The sequence below is a fragment of the Lonchura striata genome, chromosome 2, assembly GCF_050655825.1.
Source record: "Lonchura striata isolate lonStrDom1 chromosome 2, ASM5065582v1, whole genome shotgun sequence".
NCBI lineage: Eukaryota > Metazoa > Chordata > Aves > Passeriformes > Estrildidae > Lonchura > Lonchura striata.
The window spans coordinates 143,704,315-143,728,502 of record NC_140704.1 but is presented as its reverse complement, the minus strand read 5'-3'; the positions used below and the strand labels follow the sequence as shown (position 1 = coordinate 143,728,502).

The following is a 24,188-nucleotide window of genomic DNA, read 5'->3' as shown; positions in this document are numbered from 1 at the left end:
TTATATCAATAAAACTTTTTAAATTTGAAAGGTATTTTAAAGGAGGGTGGAGGCCAAAGATACTGATATCATGTCTAAGATATCACATATTTATTACCATCAAAAAAATCCTAGAACTGACAAAATCATATAACCATTTAGGTTGGAAAAGACATCTACAATCATGAAGCTCAACAATTAACCTGACACTGCCAAGTTCACCACTAACCCATGTCCTTAAGTGCCACATCTACACATCTTAAATTCTTCTAGGGATGGTAACTCCATCAATTCTCTGGGCAGCTCCAATTCAAGACAACCCTTTCAGTGAAGAAATTTTTCCTAATACCCAACCTAAACTTGCCCTGGTGCAACCTAAGGTCTTTTCCTCCTGCCCTGTCACTTGTTATCTGGCAGAAGAGTGTGACACCCACCTGGCTACAGCCTCCTTTCAGGCATTTGTAGAGAGTGATAAGGTCTCCCCTGAGCCTCCTTTTCTCAGGCTAAACACCTCCAGCTCCCTCAGCTGCTCCTCATCAGACTTGTGCTTCAGACCATTACCCAGCTCTGTTGCCCTTCTCTGGACTCGCTCCAGCCCCTCAATGTCCTTCTTGTAGTGAGGGGCCCAGAACTGGACACAGCCCTTGAGGTGTTGGCTCACCAATGCTGAGTACAGGGGGACAATCTCTTCCCTGGTCCTGCTGGCCACACTGTCGAGGATACAAGCTAGGATGCCATTGACCTTCTTGGCCATCTGGGCTCACTGCTGGCTCATGTTCAGCTGCTGTTAACCAGGATCCCAGCTCCTTTTCCAGTGGGCACTTTTCCAGCCAATCATCTGGGAGTGTTGGTGGGGTTCCTTGCATGGGTTGTTGTGACCCAAGTGCAGGACCCAGCACTTGGCCTTATTGAACCTCACACCACTGACCTTGACCCATCACTCCAGCCTGTCCAGATCCCTCTATAGAGCTCTCCTACCTTCCAGAAGATCAATACTACCAACCAAGTTTGTGTCATCCACAAAGTCACCTTTGCTGCCCTTGATCCCTTGATAAAGATCTCTTTAATAAAGATAATTAAGAGGCCTGGCCCAAATAATGGGTCTTGTCCCCAGTACTGAGCTCTGGGGGATACTCCAGGCCTGGCCATCCAGCCAAGTTTTGGCCCTGTGAAGGGTGCACCCATCCACACCATGGGAATCCAGATTCTGAAGAACATCACAGGAAACAGTATCAAAGACTTTACTGAAGTCCAGGTAGACCATGTGCTCCAAAGAAGACAGATGCTACGCTGTCGTCTCTAAAAGAGACTCTTACACTCCTCAATCATTCAGGAAAACAAAACCTCACCCCACCTATTCTGCTGCTAGTCTGAGTCTGGGAATCCACATCTCAACCCCCCCAGAACAGAATGGACAGCCATTGCAAAATGCTTCATGCTGAACCGTGCTGTGGTCACTGCTCAGGGAGGATGCTGGAGGCATGTCAGAGAAGAAATCACACCAAGCACATGGACGTGAAGGTCAGCAGCAGCTTGAGAAACCACAAAACATTCAGAATGTGATGTGGCATGAGATGAGTTTGGCTGCCGAGGCCCCCATTTCTCACAGGCTCAACTGGCAGCACACACGGTACCATCTGTGGTACAAGGCAATCCTGGTGTGTTTGCAGCCCACAATATATCAAAAACTATCCATAAGTAAGCTATGGTTTGGTTGCTGCCATGGAAGAAATGCAAATATTCATCTTGCAAGTTGTAGGTGCTATCCTAAGGCAGTACTGGTTTCTCTTAACAGTATCAACCAGATTTAAATTTAACTTATTTATCACTGGAGATTCCAGACTTTAAAAGTTTCTGCAAGGCAGGCAGATGTTTCTCCATCCCTCAAGCTTTCATACCAAATGGGTCTTTGGAGGAGGACAAGAAAATTCTGCCTGTCACATCAGCAGTGGTCTGTTGTTGTGGCTGCAGGTGCAGGGTAAGCTCTTCAGAAAGGGCTATAAGCAAGTATGAGTAAAAAAAAAATCCATAAAGAGCTCTGTGAATACCCTCTTTTGTCTTGGACATCTCAGTATCTCTGTTTTCCAGACTGAGAAAGGGCTGTGACTATGTGTGGATGCTTACACTGTCCTCCACCTGCTCCCAGACCATCCTTGCGTTGGCCTGATCTACCTGGGAGCTGGCAGAGAACTTCTTCTCCTGCTGCATGTGAATTGACCACAGTAGCTAATGTGTCCCACCATGCCCATATGAAGAAGAACTAATAAAAATCCAGTCTCCTGGAGGAAAGTTTTATCTATTAACATTACCAAGCTCTTATGGGCTTTTCTACAGCTGAGAAATGTGTTCTGTGTACCTTTTGTCCCTGCCTTTATTTTATGTGCATTACCAAACTTATAAATCTTCCCACAGTCTTTATATTCTGGATGAAGGCCATAAGTGTTCACAAGTGCCAAATAACTACTGGCAACTACAGTCCCAACACCAGCCTTCAAGAAATGCAAAATGCACCATTCTCAGCTACTTATGGGGGCTTTATTCCTTATTACATGGGATACCAATACACAGCAAAGGAACTCTGGGTCCTATTTATGAAAATGGTGGTAATGATATTTTGTGGATTATGATTTCACAGAATCACAGAATATTTTGAGTTGGAATGGACCCACAAGAATCATTGAGTTCAGCTCTTAAGTGAATGGCCCATATGGGGATCAAACCCACAACTCTGCATTATTAGCACTACACTCCAACCAATGGAGCGAATCTCAGTGATTTGTGTGGGCCAGTGAGATTTTGGCAGGAAGAAATTCAGCACTTAAGTACATTTCAGCATTTTCATGCATGGTAGGGGAAATGTGTATAGTTACATATGTCCAAAGAGATCAGGAAGATTATTTCAAAACTGAGAATTTGATGCTTTTGCAGCGTTTATACAATTCCTCTTAAACCACCGTTTTCCTTTTTAAAATTAGCATTGGTGTTTGTTTCCTGTGTGAAACCTGGTTTGTGTCTGACCAATAAAAGTGAAGAAAAATGTGTCAGGAAGCCATTTTGAATACAGTGCCTCAGCTGCAGAATACAGCTTCTCTGAGTAATTGAAATGAAAGTCAGTATTAGTAAAAAGACATTGCATAATTCAGTTGTGGCTGGAAAATTACCACTGAGATTGGCAACTGGATGCAACTATTTCTATTACTTCCCATCCCTTTAGGTGGGGTAAGAAATACTTAATAAAAATAATAGAACAGGTTTTATTTTATTCCATATTGTGGATATAAAACAATACTGCTAGAAAAAAATTGCCTTTAGGACAGGAAATGTTTCAGTCTCCACTGCTGTTCAGTCAAGAGTCTTTCTGCTGGTTCTGCCAACAAGGATGCCCATTAGTGTCCAGTAACATTTTGGTATTGCTGATGAGAGACAAAATAATGGAAGCACAGTATGGTGAAATGAATTATGGTACAAAGACAGAGAAAAATAGCTTTCTTCTGTTTTTTAATTGGATCTAGAACTCTGTAAGATGGGTGGGAGGGTGTTGGGGACAGAATACCTTTTCTGCTGTTTTACAATTTATGTCCCTAATTCTGTACCAGTAGTTGTCATTTTGAGCCCCCTTCTCAGAGGAATCCAGCATTACAAGAATCTTCAATGTGCACAGATCATGTCCAGTTGCTAAGATGAACCCCAAATCAGCTCCATGTTAATTCTGCCAGTACTTTCATCAACATTCCTGACACTATCTAGACAAATTGTTGCAGTGAAATGAATGAAATCTCCTTTCACAAAGGAGAAAATGTGCACAAAGCATGTTCACTCATAGAAGACAAATATCAAGGACACCATTCAGTTTTACTTTACTCCCAGCATCCCCATCAACTCCTTGCAAAATCACCACTCAGTAATGTTTGTTTTATTAAAAACTGAGTGAGGAAGATGACAGTACCTTGCAGCAATAACCTGGTCTGGACAAGTGAGAAGACTACTTCCTCAGCAATCAACTAATTCCCAGAACCGGGCTAGTGTCACTCAGGAATGACCCCTGAAACCTGGCCTGACAGGAGCAAAGTTATTTCCCTTCAAACGCGCCCTGCTGAGCATTTGCCTTAGTTAATGAAACAATGGTTGATCTGCAAGAAAAGCCACATCCTGACTTTCTTAGCTCTGCAAAGATCTCAGTATCTAAGAAAACTACCTTTGTACCAAATGTTAACTCCTGACTTTATTTTCTCTGCAAAAACATCTGTATCAGCATAAATCTCACTTATATTTTTTAAAAAAATTTTTGTAAGTGTCCTGGTTTAGGACCCCAGGATAGTAAGGATAGTATGTAATACACAGAAAATGTTCAAGTAAAAATAGGAATTAAATCATTGCTGCTGTAAAGAGGAGGGGTGGCATACCTTTCCTGTCCATCAAGCTCTGAGCAGTTGGCACTCCATAAATCATAGGAAGTACAGGAGTAATTATAGAAGTGGAAGCTGATCACTGTAAACATTCAGAAGTAGCTCCTAGTAATTGCAAGTTAATGTGAATATGATTAGAACCATGACAGAACTGTGCAGACCACTTACATGCCTGTTTTTCTCTATTCATTAAAACTAGCTTTTCTTGTGAAGCAACAAGCAACCTAGTCAATCTAGCACCTTGTGTATAACAGCTTCCTGATATAATCTCTTTGTTTTCTGTCAGAATTAGGTTTGATGCAACAACACTTGGACCACCAGGATATGATTATTTTCACATTGTGCACTAAGCAATGTAGGTAACAATTTCTGCCATTCTGTGGTCATCTCCTGGCACCTCTTCATTCCTCCCAGAGGCACTGCCACTCCTATGGTGGGAACTGCCTGGTCACAGAAGGGCAACAGATAATGACACCATGTAAAATGGGGCCAGGGGTGTTAATTTCTTCACCCTCGGGCAGTAGAGTGAGAAAACTCTGTCTCCTCCACCCTTAACAGAAGGAGCTTCTTGGTGAAGCTGTAATTGCCAGACACATTATACTGGACTATGAAGAAATATTTGATTCCTGCCTCAAAGTTATACCACCAGGACAAATACAGTAACACTTCAACCAAAAGTGACATCCTCCTTCCTGCCCAAACATACTAGAACAACACTGTTATATGCTTTTCTGGCATAAGACTATGCTCTGTTCTGTCTACAAATAGGGAGATAGATAGACCCTGAAATTTTTATCTTGCATACAGAATTTAGCTAATTTATGGTTCCAATCCCTATTTGATCGTTACAAATCTATTTACCTCAATTACACACATTGCAGATAGCAAGTTCTACAAGTTAATTACTGCAAGTGTAGGAATACTGACTTTCATCCACATCCTTAAATTGTTATTATAAAGTTTCAAATTCCAGCCAGACTCTGCATTTGAGGAAGAATTTTCAGAACTAATACAACTCACTTTTGAAAAAACCACCCTTCTACTAAATAAAATTACTTAGACTCCTGTCTGAAATCATTTAGAACCTAAACATACTGTGATTAGGAGGACAAGGGCCCCTCCATGTGATTTGAGCTGAGGAAAGTGCTACAGTAAGTGTAGGTTTGCTGCTTGGCAGTAATGTCTCACCATGCTGGATAATCCCGTGCTCCAAGAGCCTGCGGCCGAGCTGCTCCGCTTCGCTCCGTGTCGCGGCCTCGCCCTCCTGGACCAGCCAGTCCATGAACTCCGACGCCACAAAGGTCCGCTCGTACTTGACTCCTTCCTCTTCCCTGGCTTGCAGAAGGGTGTTTTCAGAACTCATCAGCCTGGTGTGGTGGGGGGGAAAATTGGTGGGGAAAATGATTCTTCAGAAAAGCAGTTCCAGATCTATTCTGGCAAATCTCATTTATATCAAGCAAATGCATATGAAGCTCTCACTGACTTACTAAATCTTTCCTCAAGCTATCAATCTACTTAGGAAGTGAATGAAACTGCTTAGTAAACAGATTTAGGCTTTATATCCCTGTGTGAAGTTAATGCTTTCTTCTTTTTTAGATTTTTAGGTTTTGCATTTCCCCTATTTAGTGTTTAACATTCTCTAAAAGTTACTGTATAATCAGCTTTGAAAAAAAATTAGCCTAAAATGTGACTAATGTGTTCAAAGCTTCCTAATTAATATTTACTGTTAGCAGGATTATGCCCCAAAGTCATTTAGATGACTTTGAAAATTCTTCCCATAAGCTCTAAAACAGCTGCAGAAAAATTCAAGAGGCAAAAAGGTAGTTCTGTGGTTTGGAGGCAGATAAATATTGTGCATCCAACATTTGATGATGCAGTTGCAGTCAGCAAGTTGCACAAGGACTTGAACACATTTTATCATCTGAGGCTCACAGTTCTCTGTGCCTCAGCTGGCTCTCTGTAACACCTGCCAGAGGAAAACTATGAGATGTCCCAAAATCTCTTAGCAACTGGTGGCTGAGTAGCTGAAGGATACTTATAAAACTCTTTTCTATTCAAGATGCCTATGCAAATGACATAATCTTAAAAAAAAAAAAAAAAAGTGCCTCAATATTTTGTTGATGCAAAAGGCAGTTTTAAAAAAGAAGTGAGAATCTAATACAGAATTCCACTTTTTCTTAGGAAACTGAGCACCATAGCATCCTTATTAACCTTTTTTTTTCATAACTATATTATTTATTATAGGCTAATAATAGGACTAGTGGTAAGACTTTCAGAGAAATAGTTCAAGAAATGGTTTTTCCATGTAAGACTAACAGGTCCCCTCCCTTCACCAACTATTTGGAAATAAGGACACATCTGAACTACAGTAGTCATATTCTGGAAGTGCTGAATCTTTGTCCTTCTGATAAAGGAACTGAAATTCAAATAAATCCATACACGAGCCATCTGCTTCTTAAACTGACAGCATGTCCAGAGATTATGGAATATAACTTCATCTCCTTTGGGAAGCATCAGAAAAATCTGTGCCATAGGAACACAGAGAGAAGTTCCATTTGAAATTACAGTGGAGGTTTGACATGGTCCAACCTCTTTTATTCACCTAAAAGACTCTTCTCTTCACTTTAATGAGCACTAACCTGAGGCCTGAACCTACTGGATCTGACCACCAGGTAGCAGACCATCAAACCAGCCCCAGGCTGCTCAGCCACAGCTGAATGTCGGTGGTAGCACAACAAACTGCTCGTTCAGGTGGTGTGTCATTGCCAGCACCTCTGAGCTGAGTAAGAACTGAGAAAGCCAAATTAGCTGAAGACAATGTATCGACTCCAGAATTCTTGCAGACTTCATTATTTTTTTAATATTTTAATTTACAAGCATTTTGTCCCACAACATTTTGTCCCACACTCACCACCTCTAATACAGTCCTACTATGCTCCAAGGGGCTATCTTTAAATACCTCTCGCTCACCAGGCTTTTTCCCTCCAGAAAAAATATGCAAACCCAAAGCTTGTGTCTTTTCATACCATCTGTTACATGGCTACCCAGAACTGGTTACCCAGGCTCTGCAGGCACCAAATAAAAAATCCTTAGGATTGTCTTAATTGTTCTTTGATGAGTCTATAATTAGTTGACTGCCTCATTGAAATCGCAGATAGAAAGGTCCTTGAAAAGGCAGTGCTAATGGTTAGATTTTTACAGAGACACAAAAGAAATCTGGAAAAATATCAAGTGGAAAAACACTCAGTTTGACATTTCACACCCCTCTGCATAAGCCCAGAATAGCACTGCAAAGGATTTGGACTTGTGAACAGACACGACAAATTGCCAGTTTAAGAAGCCCAGACACAGCAATCCACGGACTTACGTCACTCACTGAAGTAAATCACTGTAACTCCATGGCTGTCAACAAAACTGTACCAATTTACATCAATCAAAAACTTGGCCTTTCATTAGGCAGAACTGGAAACTTCCTTTTACTCTTCCATTTTTTCCTTGTTCCAAAACAACACGAGGCTGTTAATGCCAAAACATATTTACTAAAACTGGTGTTGTCCTGTATTAAAGGAATGTACTTATCCAAACACTAAAATTCAAACTCCTTTTCAAAAGAAGTCTTTAACCTTGTTTTTATCAAAATAACTGCACCAGAGGATAAAAGCAACTCAACCACTGATGAGTTAAACAGAAAGTGATTCCAAGAATGCAGTCTCAAAATTATCTGAAAGATTTCCTGAAATTAAAACCATAAATCTGCACTTCTTTCACTGTGAAATCTGGTTCAAAAATCTCAGTTGATGTCAGCATCATGAAATGACTTATAGCTCCTATGCATGACTGCACCAGAAACAACAATCTTGTGTGTCTAACCAAACCCTACTGAGAATAACAAACATCATAAAAACAAGGTGCCTGCAACAATTTGATATTTTTTTTTTTAAAGCTACAAAAGGTCTGTGATGGATTTATAAAAGATTTGCAGGGAGATTTTTGTTGAACAGGAAACATGTTTATCTCATTCAAAGTATCTGGGCAGTCCTGTAGAGCTTAAAACTGATACCAATCTTAGATCTTATAAACTATTCAACAATTTCAGATGAGACTGTAGGAAATCCAGTAGTTTTCATCTCTAGTTATAAACCTGAACCTCAAAGCATGTTCACAGATAGGGTTACCAAAGTTTCCAACAATATGCCAGGAATCTGAACTGATTCATGATTTTCAGTGCAAATGAAGGGAGAATACAATCAGAGACTGATTTTAAATCTTCTAATTCCACAGGTACAGCCACCAAAGATGCCCATAGTGGGTGAAGGGGGTAATACACAAGAAAGGAGAGTCCAGGATACAAGGAGCTTCATGGTCATGCAGAAGAGAGATGGGAAAGGGAGCTCCTCAGCAGAGGGACAGCCCTGATATTCCCATGTCCCAGGGCAGAGAACAAGGCATTTACCCAAAACAGCTGTCTGAATGTAAGGAACCTGCCTAAGATATCCATGCAACCTGTTGATACTCCTAAAGCATTTTGTTAATTTTACCTGAGGGTACAAATCTGCATGGACTGGTATTGGGTAATTTTGGCAAGCACAAACTACCTTGGCTTCTGAACCCACTGGTACTCCAGCCCCAATCAGAGAGTGGAAAAGAGTAAGAAAGAATTATAATGTCTATCTTAAATTAGCAAAGCCTAGTAAAGGTCAGCAAACTCTACAAAATTATAGACAGATTTTCAAAGCGTGTTGGATTTGGATAAATTTCCTTTGGCATGGCTGCGTTTCTGTTGCAACCAGGCCTATAGGCATTTTGATAAACAAGTTGAATACACTGGTAAATTACTTAATGTTTGTGCACAAATACTTTTCTCTGGTTGCTGCCATTTAGTAATTATTTTTAATAGCACTGAATTAATATTTTCTTTCTCAAGACTATTAGCAAACTGATACAACAAATATATTACATAATCACACATTTTACTGCAGAGCTCCTCCTGATTTTCAGCATAAGATTTTGAGTTTAAAGGTTATCCAAAGAAATTCTGAAGGTGTTGCTAATAAAGGTGAATAGACAAGTAAACTAACAAAGTCTGAAATCTCTGCACAGGTTTGCTAAAATAAACAAAGTTAAGCCCAGTTATGACTTCTTATCTCCCAAGAATATAAAATACTTCCGATGATCCATGGAGAATTTTGACTACCTTTGACTGTCATATACTGGTTTTGAAATTACAGGTATTTTTAATTTATACTATATTTAGCACTCAGGGCTGTTTTTAAAAGTTTCTGAACCCTTCAAATATGTTGCCTAGGAGCAAGCACCACTCAATGATGAAGTTATATTCAGATACAGGTGCTGCTTTTGGCATTAACTCCTTTGCCAAGATAGGAACACTCTCTACAGTTATGAATATTTTTCTACTACTACAGAGTTAGACAAAGTGGATCACAGACATTGGTTTGGGGATAGTTCTCCATTCAGAGAAATGGTGATGGAAGCAGACACTATTAGAAAAGAGTTCTTTCTACTACGGCTCCTTTCATGCAGAAGACTGACATCAGCCTTGCCAACAAAAATTATTTTTCTTATGGATAATTGAAATAGAAATATAAACTTTAAAAAGCACCATAGACACTCTAATCTGCTTTTCAGAGTATGGATCAGGCTTGTAGACACTGCATGTTTGCTAAGTCTAAAGAGAAAATGCTGTGCTCAGTAAGGCACAGAAGAGTTTGAAGGTAGCTGATTCATTTCACCTGTCCCAGTGCATAGAGTGGAGGATTTTCTCCAGTGATGCATTTTCTTATGTCTTATACAGTTTATTATATTTTTACTTTAAATAGTCATAGCCACTGTGTCTTGGGGAATTTGATATGATGGGTGTAACAAAAGGTGTGGCATTTACAAGTATTTGTTTATATTTTGGGTTCACTGCTCTTTCACCAAACTGTTCTTCAGAGCCAGCTAACGTTGAAAATAATATTTATTAGCAGCTTTTAAACTTGTGAGTTTCCTGAGTGCTTTCTTCTCAGAAGGAAACAAATTTCCTTTATCTAGAAAGCACATCATCTCTCCTGGCTGCTGCACACTTCTGCTCCAAACAAGCAGGAGAGTAGGTGGTATTCAGTCTAGAGCAATACTTCAAGCTTTTTGGTAAACAACACATCACAATTTTTGCATTAATTTGTAGCATATGCCAACATGCATTTTCTTCTCTCTGCTTAAAAGTACCATGTCAAAATTTCTAAATCCTGAATAAAAATGTCTTTAATTTAATATTAGGAAGTATTGTTAAGATACCTAGTTACTTGATGGAAGTAATCCAGTGGGATATTTAGTATCTCAGTATAATAATCTGTTTAAATTAGATAATCAGATGTTCTTGGTTGGTTTGGTGGTTTTTTTTGAAATTGCATTTAACATAACTTTTCTGATGTTGAAACTTTGCAGGCTGGAACACTGGAGATTCATATCACTGGTGATTTAAAATCATGCCTCCCTGTGAAGCTGTAGATATGGAGTCTCCACAGACATGTGGCTGCTTGTTCAATAATGTTTTAGGAATTATAATTATGCTTTTACATATAAAATAATTCTGTAATTATTTGAATTATTTTGACAAATAATTCTGTAATTATTTTTACAGAATAGATTTCAAGGGCTTCAATTCACATTGAATTCTCATATAGGATGTATTTACAATCTTGGGCATCAGATTTTAAGCAAAATGCCTCAAGTGAATACGGTAGAAAAGCAAAAGAAAAATAGGAGAAGGAAGGACTCCCACTTGAAGTAATGGAATTGCCCAGATCCATTCCTGCATGAATTGAAAGCCTCTGACGATTCAAAAATAGATTAACAAGTATTATTTGCCTCACATGGCACTGTTGTCAATATATTACAAATACTGAATGCAACATACTTTTCATACAGTCTTTGTCCTCTCATGAACACCTTCACCTCATTGTCCAGTGGAAATGTCCCGTCATCTTTTCTGAAGCGGTAGAACAGTTTGACATCCTTGAATTCTTTATGCTCATCACAGACTGAAACATAAAATAATTAAACAAATAAAAAAAAATTCACACACAAGTAGCTGAGGACCCATTTAGCAGGTACCACTGCTGAGCTTCAAAGCAAGCATGTATATAGTCTGTCCCCCTGTATTTCTCAGCACACAGTTTTACTCCATTCTAATGAAAGGCTGGAGAAAACATTGAAAGGTAACCAAATTTCTTGGTGAGAGGAAGAAGTGTCCATCAGTTTTGTAAGTATTACTGCAAACATAAAGACTAAAAAAGCATCCATCCACCACATACCCAGAAAACCTTTTGATGAAAACAGTCTGTTGTCTTGTTTGTTTAAAAGGCCACCAGAGTAGAATGCCCAATAATTTAAGGTTTGCCAAACTTCTTAAAGTTATTCATACTTAGCAGTGCTGTAGAAAACCTGAGAGTTCCTAAAGAAACAGTTAAAACCAAAGCATTCTGCCTCCTTAAAACTGTCTCAATTGCTCTGCCATACCAGCTAGTAAATGGTAGGTACAACATGAGCACACCGAGAAATGCCAGATCAGATTTGTAGAACAGCAGCTGATGATGGGCTCTTGTAAATGCAGAACAGAACTCCATCAAGGGCATAAACTGATGGGAAAGCTATCCCGAGCAAGGTAATCCTAACACAGCTGTCAACCCACATACATGGGGACCACAGAAGCACGAACTGGTGTCCCTTTTACTTGACATGGCACTTGAATGTTCTAAGCATCCTGCAGAACCTGATAGAACCTCTCTGAATTCACCTGCCCAAACTCACTTCACAAAGTATTTGATTAGAGTGCAATACATGAACATTTTCAAGAAACACCTGTTCCATTTCTAATATCTTCACACACATATATAAAATCTTTTCTACAGTTTTCAATTGGATGGTAGGGTAGAAAAGGCTTGAAGGCTGTTAGAGCTTTCAACAAGCATTCAGCAATAAAATATCTATTGCTCAATTAAATTAAGTCACTCAGGCATGCACGCAACTCTTCACTGACATTTTCTCAATAGAGGATTAAGTAGACAGATTTGAATACCCTATAATTACTTTATTCTTTAACTATCTACCGTGAGTCCCAGTTTCCATAACAACCCAGAATTTTCATTTAATAGCCAAGTAGAAGCTGTAGAAGTGGCACTCACTCAATATGTGCATTTCTGACTTTAGTTAAGGTGTTGTTAATGTACTGCAGACAGCAGCAGCATTGCTGCACATACAATGACCTCTGCATAAAGTCAACATTCGTCTGTTCATAATCACTCAGTTTTCTCTTTAAAAAGAAACAAATGGTACATTTGCCATTCTGAAATGGGTAATACTAAAGGCTTGAAATTGAGGCCTTGGATCTTCTTTGTGTCCCAAAAGGCAACTAAATGCTACCAGTGAATTGGAAGTCTTTTCATCAGCATGAATTGTTATTCAAGAAGCTGAAAGGAATAGATCTCAAATAGACAACAAGTTTAGGAGAAAATTAATCAGGGCACAGCCAGACCACTTTCTTGCAGCTGTACCAGCACTAATGTTTGTGCAGCTGCTGTGAGGGCCAGGGCCAGGGAATTAATCCACGTGAGAAAAATGATTTTTTTTTTTTCTGGCTGATTTTTCAGATGGGTTTTTCAGATGGAGAACTGTGCTCTTAGGAGCAGCAAAATGAGGGCTGCAGGGAGAGGGGGAACACGATCCAGCTGAGGCTGCTCTGGAGACAGGGAAGTAGCATCACACTCTCCAGTAAGTTTCATGGGGAACATCACTCCATACCTGTTCAAGTTCTCATCTCCTTCAGGATACAGGTGACCTTGCATAGCAGCACAGTTCAAGAGATGCTCCATATCTGGCCGAGAAAGAATCCTACCTGTCCTATACTTGGCTGAAGAACAGGAGTGGGATTTCCCTTTGTCTCACAGCAATCAGTAAATTTAGCTTAGAAGTTTTTAGCAGGTGATACAGCACTTACCATGGTGGATAATGCTGTGATCCAATAATTTCTGCACCAGTTTAATGGCTGTCTCCCTGTCGGAGGCCTCTTTGTGGTCGATCAGCCAGTCAATCAGCTCTTTGGCCACGAAGCAGTTCGGGTACGTTTTGAGGTGGTGTCGTCGATCCTTAATGACCTTTTCTTCGTGCAGTCGGAGCCTGGGGGTCAAATCACCAAGTAAGGATTATTTGCAAAGAGCCTCTGTGACAGCAAGGTTAGGGTGAGAGAGGAGCAGTGGCACCCACACCCTGCTCACAGGATGGGCTTTGCAGGTGTTGGGCAGAAAAGTCACACATCCAGTGCTGGTATCTCACAGCCAGGGAACCCACGGCAACCATTTGTTACAACTTTAAACCCCATAATTAGAAAAACTTGTTTTCTGCTCAGTGGAAAAGTTTAAAAAACTGAAGAACAGCACAGCATATTAAGTCCATTAAAATACTTCCCGTAGGTCAATTAAACTGTCAATAATTTGGAATTAATTTTCCCACATTGCCACTAATGTACTCCATATTATATTTTAGTATTGCTGCTGCAGATTTTTTTTTTTTAATCTCATTAGTTTTTCCAGCTGTATCTTCTCACTTGGTTGCGTAACTGCATTTTGCCTCCAACTGCACAACAAGGACAGCACTTATGATTTAAAATTCAGGTGTGAAGCTGCCCCAATACAGTGTAATCTATTATTAAAAAGTTGCCTCCTACTCCAAATAAAGGAAACTGATTTCTTGCTTAGGCATCTGTTGACAAACTCTCTGCAAAATCTCCCTCATCATCCTGAAAGCAAGTTGGTTGAGATGCTTGGGTCAGAATGCAAGATCGTGATTAAAGCAATAACTTGAGGTTTTAAGGTTCTACATATTTATGTTTAGTCATTTTTTTTCCAAATTAAAAAAATAAGAAACATTAACAATAAATTAGCAGATAGAACTTCTAAAGTTGTTTTAAGTTTTATGCTTTCTTGTTCCATTTTAATGAATCATATCAGAAAAATTGGATTTGTAATGTCTATATGGCAGTTCTGAGGAAAGTGCAGAAATGACATTGTTGTTCATTTCCAAGTGGCCAGGGTCCTATCCTGTAGACACTCTCACTGACTGCAAAGAGTCCTGAGTAATGCTATAATAATTGTAGGCAGTACAACGGTAATAGCACAGAAGGGTGTTTACATGAGCCTCAAGAAGCACAGTGCAGAGTAGGAGAAATTTTCTTCTCAATGAAATTCCACTATAAAAAATAATTTCTCTTTAAAATCATAAAAAGGGAAAATATTTGGCTGAAATCAATGAAGAAAATTTATGAGGGCATCAGACAAGGCTTATATAGGCTTCTACCTAAAAATAGTAGCAAAGCAATGCTTTGTTCTGCAGCATTTAGCCTTGAAGTACACTGGAATTGCCAACCTACAATGTAAATTCAAATCCAGATTTGTAAACATAATTAAAAAAAAAAAAAAGTAAGACTTTTATATTAAAAATACTGATAAATCAGATTAGTATTCTGGAAAGAAATGTTGATAAATATCCTACAGATTGTGAAATTCTCTGTGCTAAAATACTTTCGCTTAAAGCATATTTTCCAAATGTGCTCTAACAGCTCTCCCTAGGCTTAGAAAGAAAAGCATTCACAGTTTTAATTATAATACATGCAATTATCATTATGTCTGATGGAGCTTTACAATTAAAATACATTCCAGGTTCTGTTAATGTTCATATGGTCTCATGTCACACAATAACCTGCAAGAACAAAACTAGAAAAAGAGTGTACCATACAAAGGCAGACAGCTCAATCCAACACAGTCAGCTGTGCAAGTCTAAATGGATGGAGTTCATCTGACACAAGAGGAAAAAACCCTTCTACAAAATTCTTTGTCCACATGTAGCATAGGAGGATACCAGGATTGGTCCGACATTTCACAAACAAGCCAGTAGTCAAGAGCCCCAGAAATGAGCATTTATTTCTTAAATTCCAACTTCAGGCTTTCCTGCAGTTGATGGGCTTATAAGTATTTCAATTCCTCTGTCATGCCAAAAGACACAGGTTCCCACTACAATATTTTGGCTCACTCAGAAAAAGGGTCTCTCTGTATACTTTTTTGTCTATATCTATAAAAATCATAGGTATTTCATGATCTGCCTTATTTCCACTTAAAGTGGATCCAAATTTGCTAAGAGGATACAAAATCATTAAGAGAAAGAAATCATGACCACATAATCCTTAACAAACCTGAATTTCCACATGAATGTGTGAATTCTTCTGCAGTCTATGCCAATTATGCCAATACTGAATTATGTCCAGGCTTATTTATTTGGAATAACAAACACAAAAGAAATTCAGATTTTCTCTTTGGTGGCATATGCTGTTCTCTTTGTCAATGCTCCCTCAACTCTACAAATCTGCTAAAAATCAAACTCTACGGAGGAGAAGTAGATCAATAAATTGACACTGTACATAGCTTAAATTACAAATATAGAAGCCTCAGGTAAAGTATTGAGTCTATATTGCAGTGTGCTTATCAAAGGTTCAGGCAGGAATTCAAAAAATCTGTCTCTGCTCAGAAGTATTTTTTGGAAGACAAGTCAAATGGAATAAAAAGGAATAAAATGTACCAGTGAATACAATTATATGCTGGAACCAATACTCAAGTGAAGTGGTAAATTCTTTATCCCTTGGCATTGAGAAGTATTCTGACTTCTCAGCCAAAGTCCTTGATGTTTTCCCTTTAAGTTATGTTAATGTTAATCACCCTATGTCAGCTAGTCTGCATGATGACTGGAAAACACCTAACTTAGCATCAAACACATTTTCCTCACTAGAAGGAGTTTTTCTCAAGAGCTGTTCAAGAGAATTAGCTGACTGACAAATCCTGACCAGTTCGAGAGGAGAAGGGGGAGAAGATAGGCAAACAACAAGGGGTGATAGGGGGACACCTTAATTCACCAAGCCTTTGAAATACTGACCCACTTTCTGCAACTTAATAGCTTAACACCAGAAAACAATTTTGTATGTACCACTACCTCATCCAACTATAATTCCATATATTATTCAAGATCACCTGATAGATTTTGCATGTGAGGCCACAGTCTGCCCTACCTGAGGAAAACATTGTGAGCGAGATCCAAAGCACCCGAGCAATTGCCTGTGAAGCTCAACAGGCATATGCAAGTCTTTAATATTTACAAAATTATATCCATGGCCCTTACTCATGCTTACAATAAATAAAGGCTGTATTTGCAAGTATACATGCCAGAATAGTTTTCTTGGGGGTTTGTCTAAGCAGGAGTTGTTCCTAATTGACAATATGTAGGGACTCTTGCTCCGAACAGAAGTGTCTTCCTTGGAACTGCTTTGCTTTACTGCTTTGCAGTAAAAGTTTTCAGAGCTTTTGAGAACAATGTCATTTGTTGAGATGGCATTAGGCACTTTCATGATCATGGAAACATCTAAATTTTTGCCCAGAAATTAAGAATCTAACAGGCACTAACTTGGGATGAAATTTCTCTTGTGGCTACACGAAACTTGCATTTTGGTTTTCACCAACTGCGGCATTTTTATTTCCACCAGGGACAATTATGCATTCTGAAGTTCCTTGTCTCTTTTCTAAACTAGTGGTTAAGGATTTATGAGACAGTGCCTGCACAATTAGCTTTCTTTTCCAACCCCAGAAAAGGCCAACATGCTGGATGAATATCCTATCATTAACTGAACCACAGTCCAAATATCTCACCCAGCTACTTCCCTCTATTAGGTCTAGTAGTTTATGCTTAGCTAATACAGATCTTAAAAGCGTTATCCAATCTTGAGTTCTATGAATGAAAACAAAAACAAAAAAAAAAAAACCCAACCAAAAAAACCCTCCTTCTCTTCCTGGTAATTTTCTCAATAATTAATCTGCCAGTTCCTACATCCTATATAGTCTCTATACTTATTCTAGCAAGGCTCAAAAAAATATGCAAGGAACAGGTTGGTCCCTGACACTCTAAATAAACAACATGGTATGAAAACTTTCATAATGTGTTCCACCCTTTCACCTCTTTTAGCCTTCCTGGGACAATCACACACACACATGAAATGTACATACAATGGAACCATAGAATCACAGGCACACAAACAGCCTGGGCTGAAAAGGACCTTTGAAGGTCATCCAGTCCAACATGAGCAGGGACATCTTCCATTATATCAAGTTGCTCAGAGCCCCTCCACACTGACCTTGAATGTTTCCAGGAATGTTTCCAGAGGATCTACCACCTCTCTGGGCAACCTGTTCCAGTATTCTACCACCCTCATTGTGAAAAATTTCTTCCTTATATCTAATGTAAATTTACCTCTTTTAATTTAAACCATTGAAACCCTACTAAAAAGTTGGTTCCCATCATTCTTCTAAGCCCCCTCTAAATACTGAAAGGCCACAATAAGGTCTCTTCCCCAGGCTGTACAGCCCCGACACTCTCAGTCTGTGTTTCTGTTTTCACAATGGGTGCTCTATTTCTCTAATAATCTTCAGGGTTCTTCTGTGGACCTGCTCCAACAGGTCCATGTCCTTCCTGTGCTGGGGACCCCGCAGCTGGACACAGCACTGCAGTGGGGTCTCACCAGAGCGCAGTAGAGGGGCAGAACCAATTCCCTCAACCTGCTGTCCACAATGCTTTGCGTGAAACAATGGTTTTTTTTAATGGAAGAACAAACCACCAGTGAAGAGATCACTTAAAATAGAAATCCCTATCAGAATTCATTGAATCCCTATCATAATTATTGAACAATACACACTGATGATGTAATTAGTCACAGCACAATGTATGTCCTGCCTCAGCATGCTCAACTGCTGCTGAGGAGTTCTGGCATGCTCATGGGTTACTGCTTATGTGTTACACCTTGCATAACACCCTTAGTTGCAGTGACTATCCCATAGCACTGCCAGACAGCTCTCATTGAACCACAGTTTTATCAAATTTGTGTAAACGGAACAAAACTGTATTAGATCCCTTGAAAATTAGCAGCTATATGCAGAGAGGCAAATCTCTGCAGATGGTTTCTGCCATCTTAAAATTCTTTCACAAGTTTCATGTATTTTTGGAACTTCTATAAGAGAAGGATTTCCTTATTTCCAAGGAAAACTAGTCATGATGTCCTTTGTGAGAAACATGCATGGACAAAAGAAGCATTTTGGTGGCCAAAGAGGACAGATTTTTCACAACTCTTCTCAAGGCACATCCTACATCTTCCACTGGTAGGTAGAATTTCCCCTTTCTGATCGAAACAGAACAGTTCTGTATCCTCCCAGATGTCACAAAATTTAGTGATTCTAACATAAACATATGACCTGCCTACAGGGTGGTAGATGGGCACTAAAAGGTCACTTTTCCAAAGCGTCTCAGTGACTGAGAAGCAGAAGTTCTACTGAAATTTAAAACTTACAGGTCAGTTACACACACCTGATTAATTACAAAATAAATGAGTATAAGGTGGTATTTGTGTATATATACACACCCAGGAAAAAACTACTTAAAATGTTCTTTATACTAAACTTTTGCACTGTCAGAAAAAAAATAAAATAGGTCAGTGAGGATATGAACTTTGTACACAGAAGCAATCGTGAAGGTACTCTGTGAATGCAGTGTGTGTTGCTAGGACAAGCACTTCCAGCTGGGCTTGCCAAGTCTCAGCTGAAGTGTCAGCATTTCACTGTTGCCTGTTCCTCTTTCTATTTATGCTTCAGCTCTGCAATCACTTCGTTCTGTTACTTGATATTCACAGGAGCTAAATTACCCTTTAAAACATGGGGTCGTACTGGAAATAGGATGAAGATATTTTTGTTTTGGTAGCTGTAGCAGAACAGGAATTCTGCCATTTCAAATACAAAGAGTGCCTTCAAAGCAGCTCCTGATAGCATTTCTCATCACTGTGACAATCTCCCCTTTTTTGCCCACAGCCATGTATGTAGTCAAAGTGAGGAGATAACAGAACATAGAGCTATAAACCATTTCTTGGTTCACTGCAGAGGAAATTCTAAAGCTTCCAAAGAAATGACAGTTCACCAGTGTCCCTGTGGCTTTAAATAAAATATTGTGGCTGCCTCTTTTATGAAGTATTTTTATACGTTCAGAAAGTACTAAGGCCACTAAGCTTACACCCAAAGGTGCACAAGGACATCCCCAATACTCGTAACACCTTACTAACACTGTCAGGGATCAAAGCAAACTCTGGGGAACAGACACTGCTCAGGGTCTGGGATGAAATCAACATGATGTCTCTGAGACTCAGCCCACAAATTCAGAGCCACAGCCTCCATAGTACCCCAGACTGCAGAAGAAATTAAATCTGTGTGTTTGTATTGATCTGTCATAAAACTAGAGATCCCTTGTAAAACCTACAGAAGCTGTGAAGTGACTAATCTCCCTGCCTGCCAAGCCATTTCACTTGCATTTCAATTTAAAGTAAAATGTGTTCAAACAGGAATAATATATCTAACCGCCTGTGCACTTGAACCTTAAGAGATTCTGTCTTGCTGGAAAGCATAAAACTGGGTTTTAAAAATAGGAAAACACAGAAGTTTTTATTTCACCTGCCCCTAGTCGTATAAGGAAAGTGGAAGCCTGCCTGTCTCAGTCAGGCTGCTCACTTTTTGGGCTGAAGCAGTCAGAACTCAGCAAATCACAGCCCTCCCTCTCTAAATGCAAGTCAGACATAATTGTACTTCTCACTCAGTTATGGATGAGCTGGGATGCACCATGGGACAAATGTATGCAGGTCAAAGTCTATGGGATACTACTGTGTGGATCCCCAAAAGAACTGATGTACTTTTCACTCAAAAACAAGCCATCTTTGCTAATATCAATCAACCAGGTTTTGTATCCACATTTATTTTCTGTGTCTCCATTGCACAGATATTCTCAGGCTTATTAAATCAATGTGTACTGTGAGGATAATATTTTTGCAAGGATATTTTCCCAAATCTAAACTGAAGACCACCAAAATTTCAAAGTACAGACCAGAAACCATAGCAGAACTGTTATTACAGACATCCTGTGACTGGATTAACATGGTTATAAGCTCATCAGCTTTTGCTGACTTATGCAAAAATGTCTCTCAATAAAGGAATTATTTTATGGATAGCAAACTCAGGAAGATGCAGTGAGGTCCCAAGAGAGGCCAGTGAAAACCAATTAAATTTGTGTCAGGGAATGCAGGCCTCTTATCTCAGTAACATGGCTGGAAGAAGAGACTGCTCCTTTGAAATGCTAAATGGGCTAAACAGAGAAAATACAGGTCAGAGAGCCCAAATTCTACTGCTACAGATATTCCTGCTAGCACTGCCATTCAGGAACCTGGAGAGACAGACCAGCAGCTAGGAAATAGGATGCTCAGCTACAGGCCTGCATGACTGGAGCCAAGAAGAGGACCAAGAACACAAACAGCTGTGGGTACCAGGAAGCCCTGCTGTGTGAGAACTCCTCTCCTGGATGCATCTGGCATGCCATGGGAGTAGGGGAACCAAAAAAGTTACAGGCTGATGTCCCTTTTGCAGCAAGGGTGACACCTCTTTTACCCAGAGGGCAAAGCTGACTTTAACCTTGGTAGGCACTTGAACTGTGTGCAGCAAGTTTCAGACCAGCTGAGAAACAAGAAACATCCATCTCTCATCTGGGGATAGGCAAATCTGTAACACTCAGAATGCAGCACAGTACTGAATAAGCCTGGAGTGCAAACAGTAAAAGGGATTATTATTTGCAAGAAATCCATGGGAGAATTGAAATCAGTCAACTGACTAATCTTCAGCACAGTTTGGTATTTCTCCCACCCTGTCAATAAGTGACAAATAGTTTTGCTGGGACATTATATGGGTAAATCTGAGCTCAAAGTCCATCCAGGAATGGCTGCTCTCAGCCTGAGAACCACAGACCTGCAGGAGATTTTCTCCCTGATATTCTGCACTTCTCAGAGGAGCTGTTTGGACTCCTTTCAGTGGTCCTTGGCAACCCTGCTGAATGCAATAATAAAAAATCTGCCTTCATCATTAATAAAGCATCATACTGCAGCAATATCTCAATTGCTTTTCACAATTGTTTTCCATCTACATACAAAACTCTTACCCAAATACTGTGCTGAATCATGACTGAATCACTAAGCATAAATAACCAGTAAGGTAATAAATAAATAAATAACATAAATAAATAAATAAATAACATAAATAACAGGTAAGATAATGAATAATAATATGCTTAATGTTATGTACAATTGTTAACAAACTTGATTTTGTACTGTGGCTATGATTCAAAATTTTTTATTCACTTTGAAAAAATATGTAGATCCATCTTAAAATGAACAGAGATGCAATATTATTTCAATATACAAAATTAAACCCATCAAATTTTGTTTATCTGTTCACATCCTAAATGAATAGCTTCCTTTATTTCATGTTTATTATAACTGCTTTTTTAGGATTTATCTTTATTTTGAAGGAAGCTGTGATAGCAGTAAGTGAAAAAGTACACACTAGAAAAGGCAATTTGCATTGAATTTCTTTAAATTTAAAAAAATCTGCCATGTTTTGACACTGATACATGCTTTTTTACCTCCTCCACCTGGCAACACCACAATATGCAGGATGCTACACTGACCACAGACTTGATTCAAGGGAGTTCTTTCCACTGTCTTCCAGAAGTCTATTGAAATTCAGTGGTTGACTACTAAACTGTAAAATAAAGCTGAAAAACTGCTGCAGATTTTTAAACACTGAAGGTAATGATCCATTTGACTGGATTGCCTAGAGGCAATTAAATTGTTAAAGGATGACCTTCACAGTTCATAAATAGACATGGGGGAACAGGTAAAACTATAAACTATAAGGCTCTGCTCCAACACCAAAATGCTCTGCAGAAAACTGAGAACTCAGAGGCTAAAAGCAACAGAGTAAGAAATAGCTTAATATGCAGTAGTGAAACTTTCACTGGGTACAGGCTGAGACTATGCAAAAACCAAGAGGAACCTTATATTCTACTAACAGAGATGTTTCCAGAAATTATGGGAAAACCAGTTGCTTATTTCATGGTATCTGATACTACAGAATATCATCAAAGTACTGTGCTTTGTTTGTGACATCTCATTCAAGAATGATCAGCTCAGAGAGATGCAATGATGTAGCTCTGCTCTGGTATGAGAAGTGACAAGCCAGTCTCATGAGCAGAGAGAAAAAATACAGGACTGGGAGTCTGACCTTGCCTAGACAAAAAGTGAGAAGAACAGAATTGCTGTCTATAATCTTTCAGGTGAGTTGAAAGCAGAGAGCAAGAAAAGCTATTTAAGTAACACTGAGGGATCCTAACATAAGAGTTAGACAAAGTTTGGAGAACATATTTCTAATTCTTGCTTAAGGCAAGAGTAATAATAATAAATATATCAAAGGATTATGTATTGTGATATTCTTCAGATGATATTCCAGTCCTGTGGTTTATAATTACATAATTTACACTGCTATCTCCAAACAACCTTGGGAATAGTGTAAGGTGGAAGAATATCAGAGGCTGACCTTTGAATGCACTATACCAGGATTCAGCCTTTTTAAAATCTGGTTCATGTCAGCAGCAAAAAAGGGAAGTTCAAATGCTGCCTATATTCAGACACTTGCTGTTTATATCAAAGCTTTTATTATAAGTGTATATGCAGATACACAGACATTCTTTGTGTATTTGCCAAAGCTCAGCAGCTGTAAGTACAAGAGATGTCCCCATTTTGTGAACATGCTTCCTTGTTTTTGCCACAGGTGTTCCCTGGTTTCCATTTTTACTGTGCAAGCATCTAATAGTCTTTACCTGGCTGATTGGAAGGATGGGGATTTAACCGGCCAGCCAACACCAAACTAGAGGAATGTTCTCCTCCAGCATCTGAAGGAAACCTTTGTGGCATAAAACTGTGTCAGGACAGAGCTGGGGATCTGCTGTGAGGAAACCCATCAGCTGGCTAGCAGCATGCACAGAGCACGCATTCACTCATCCTCTTGAGATCCAGACCACCAGGTTTGCAGGGGCTCCAGCCTCTGACCTGGGATCTTGTGAAGTTACTGCAAAGAACATATAGTCTATATAGTCATAGTCAGCTTGGAATTTGACTAATTTTATATAGTGGCACATAATTATTGAAATAATATAGAGTAACTAATTATTAAAGTGAATAAATCAAAATAGGTTAGAAGTCTGAATCAAATGGTGTTACAGCATTTTTGAGTTCCCTTAAGTTGTCTTCTCTTTGAGAGTAAAATATAAGCCAGTATGACCTTTCCAGTCAGCTGGAGGCAACAATGCAGCATAATCCTAATTAACATTCTGCTCATTTATACATTTTCTTCTTACAGAAAATCCTGTAACATTCAATAAGGTCTCACTGACAAAAGAAAAAGAAAAAATAAACCACCACGAGCAGATGAAAAAAATTAAAAATGTCTACTGACTGCCCCAGACTGAGCTCCAAATGAGTGCATGCCAATGGGAACAATGATTTTACTCAACAACTTCACAACATAACACTACTGCATTTAATTTTTAAACACAGAAAAGCCTGCTCTCTTACACAAATGTTTTAATAGCAAAAAAACATCCTATCTGCTTTAAATCTCTATCTAGGTCATGCAAACACATAACAGCAAGAATTATGGTATGTGAATTTAAGGGGATTATTTAATGGGATGAAGTTGGTCACTGCCTAAATTCTGGTAGGCTAATGAAAAACTTCATCATTAGGGAAAATCTATTATTAAAAATCATATTTAAATACTGAATCTATTTAAAATATTT

At 39.1% G+C, this 24,188-nt stretch overlaps 1 protein-coding gene across 4 annotated transcripts in view; it reads right to left on the bottom strand.

Moving 5' to 3' along the window:
• Nucleotides 1-24,188, bottom strand: part of DEPTOR (DEP domain containing MTOR interacting protein) — a 75,314-nt gene that overhangs the window by 37,545 nt on the left and 13,581 nt on the right. For all 4 annotated transcript variants that reach the window (XR_014953034.1, XM_021546564.4, XM_085572479.1 and 1 more), the window contains exons 3-5: nucleotides 13,381-13,559; nucleotides 11,302-11,425; nucleotides 5,574-5,752 (exon numbers count right to left, since the gene is read on the bottom strand). Coding sequence is in view for 3 of the 4 variants with exons in the window: in XM_021546564.4 (XP_021402239.1) it covers nucleotides 5,574-5,752; nucleotides 11,302-11,425; nucleotides 13,381-13,559 (482 nt within the window). In the remaining variant the exon portion in view is untranslated. The remainder of the gene's footprint in view (nucleotides 1-5,573; nucleotides 5,753-11,301; nucleotides 11,426-13,380; nucleotides 13,560-24,188) is intronic.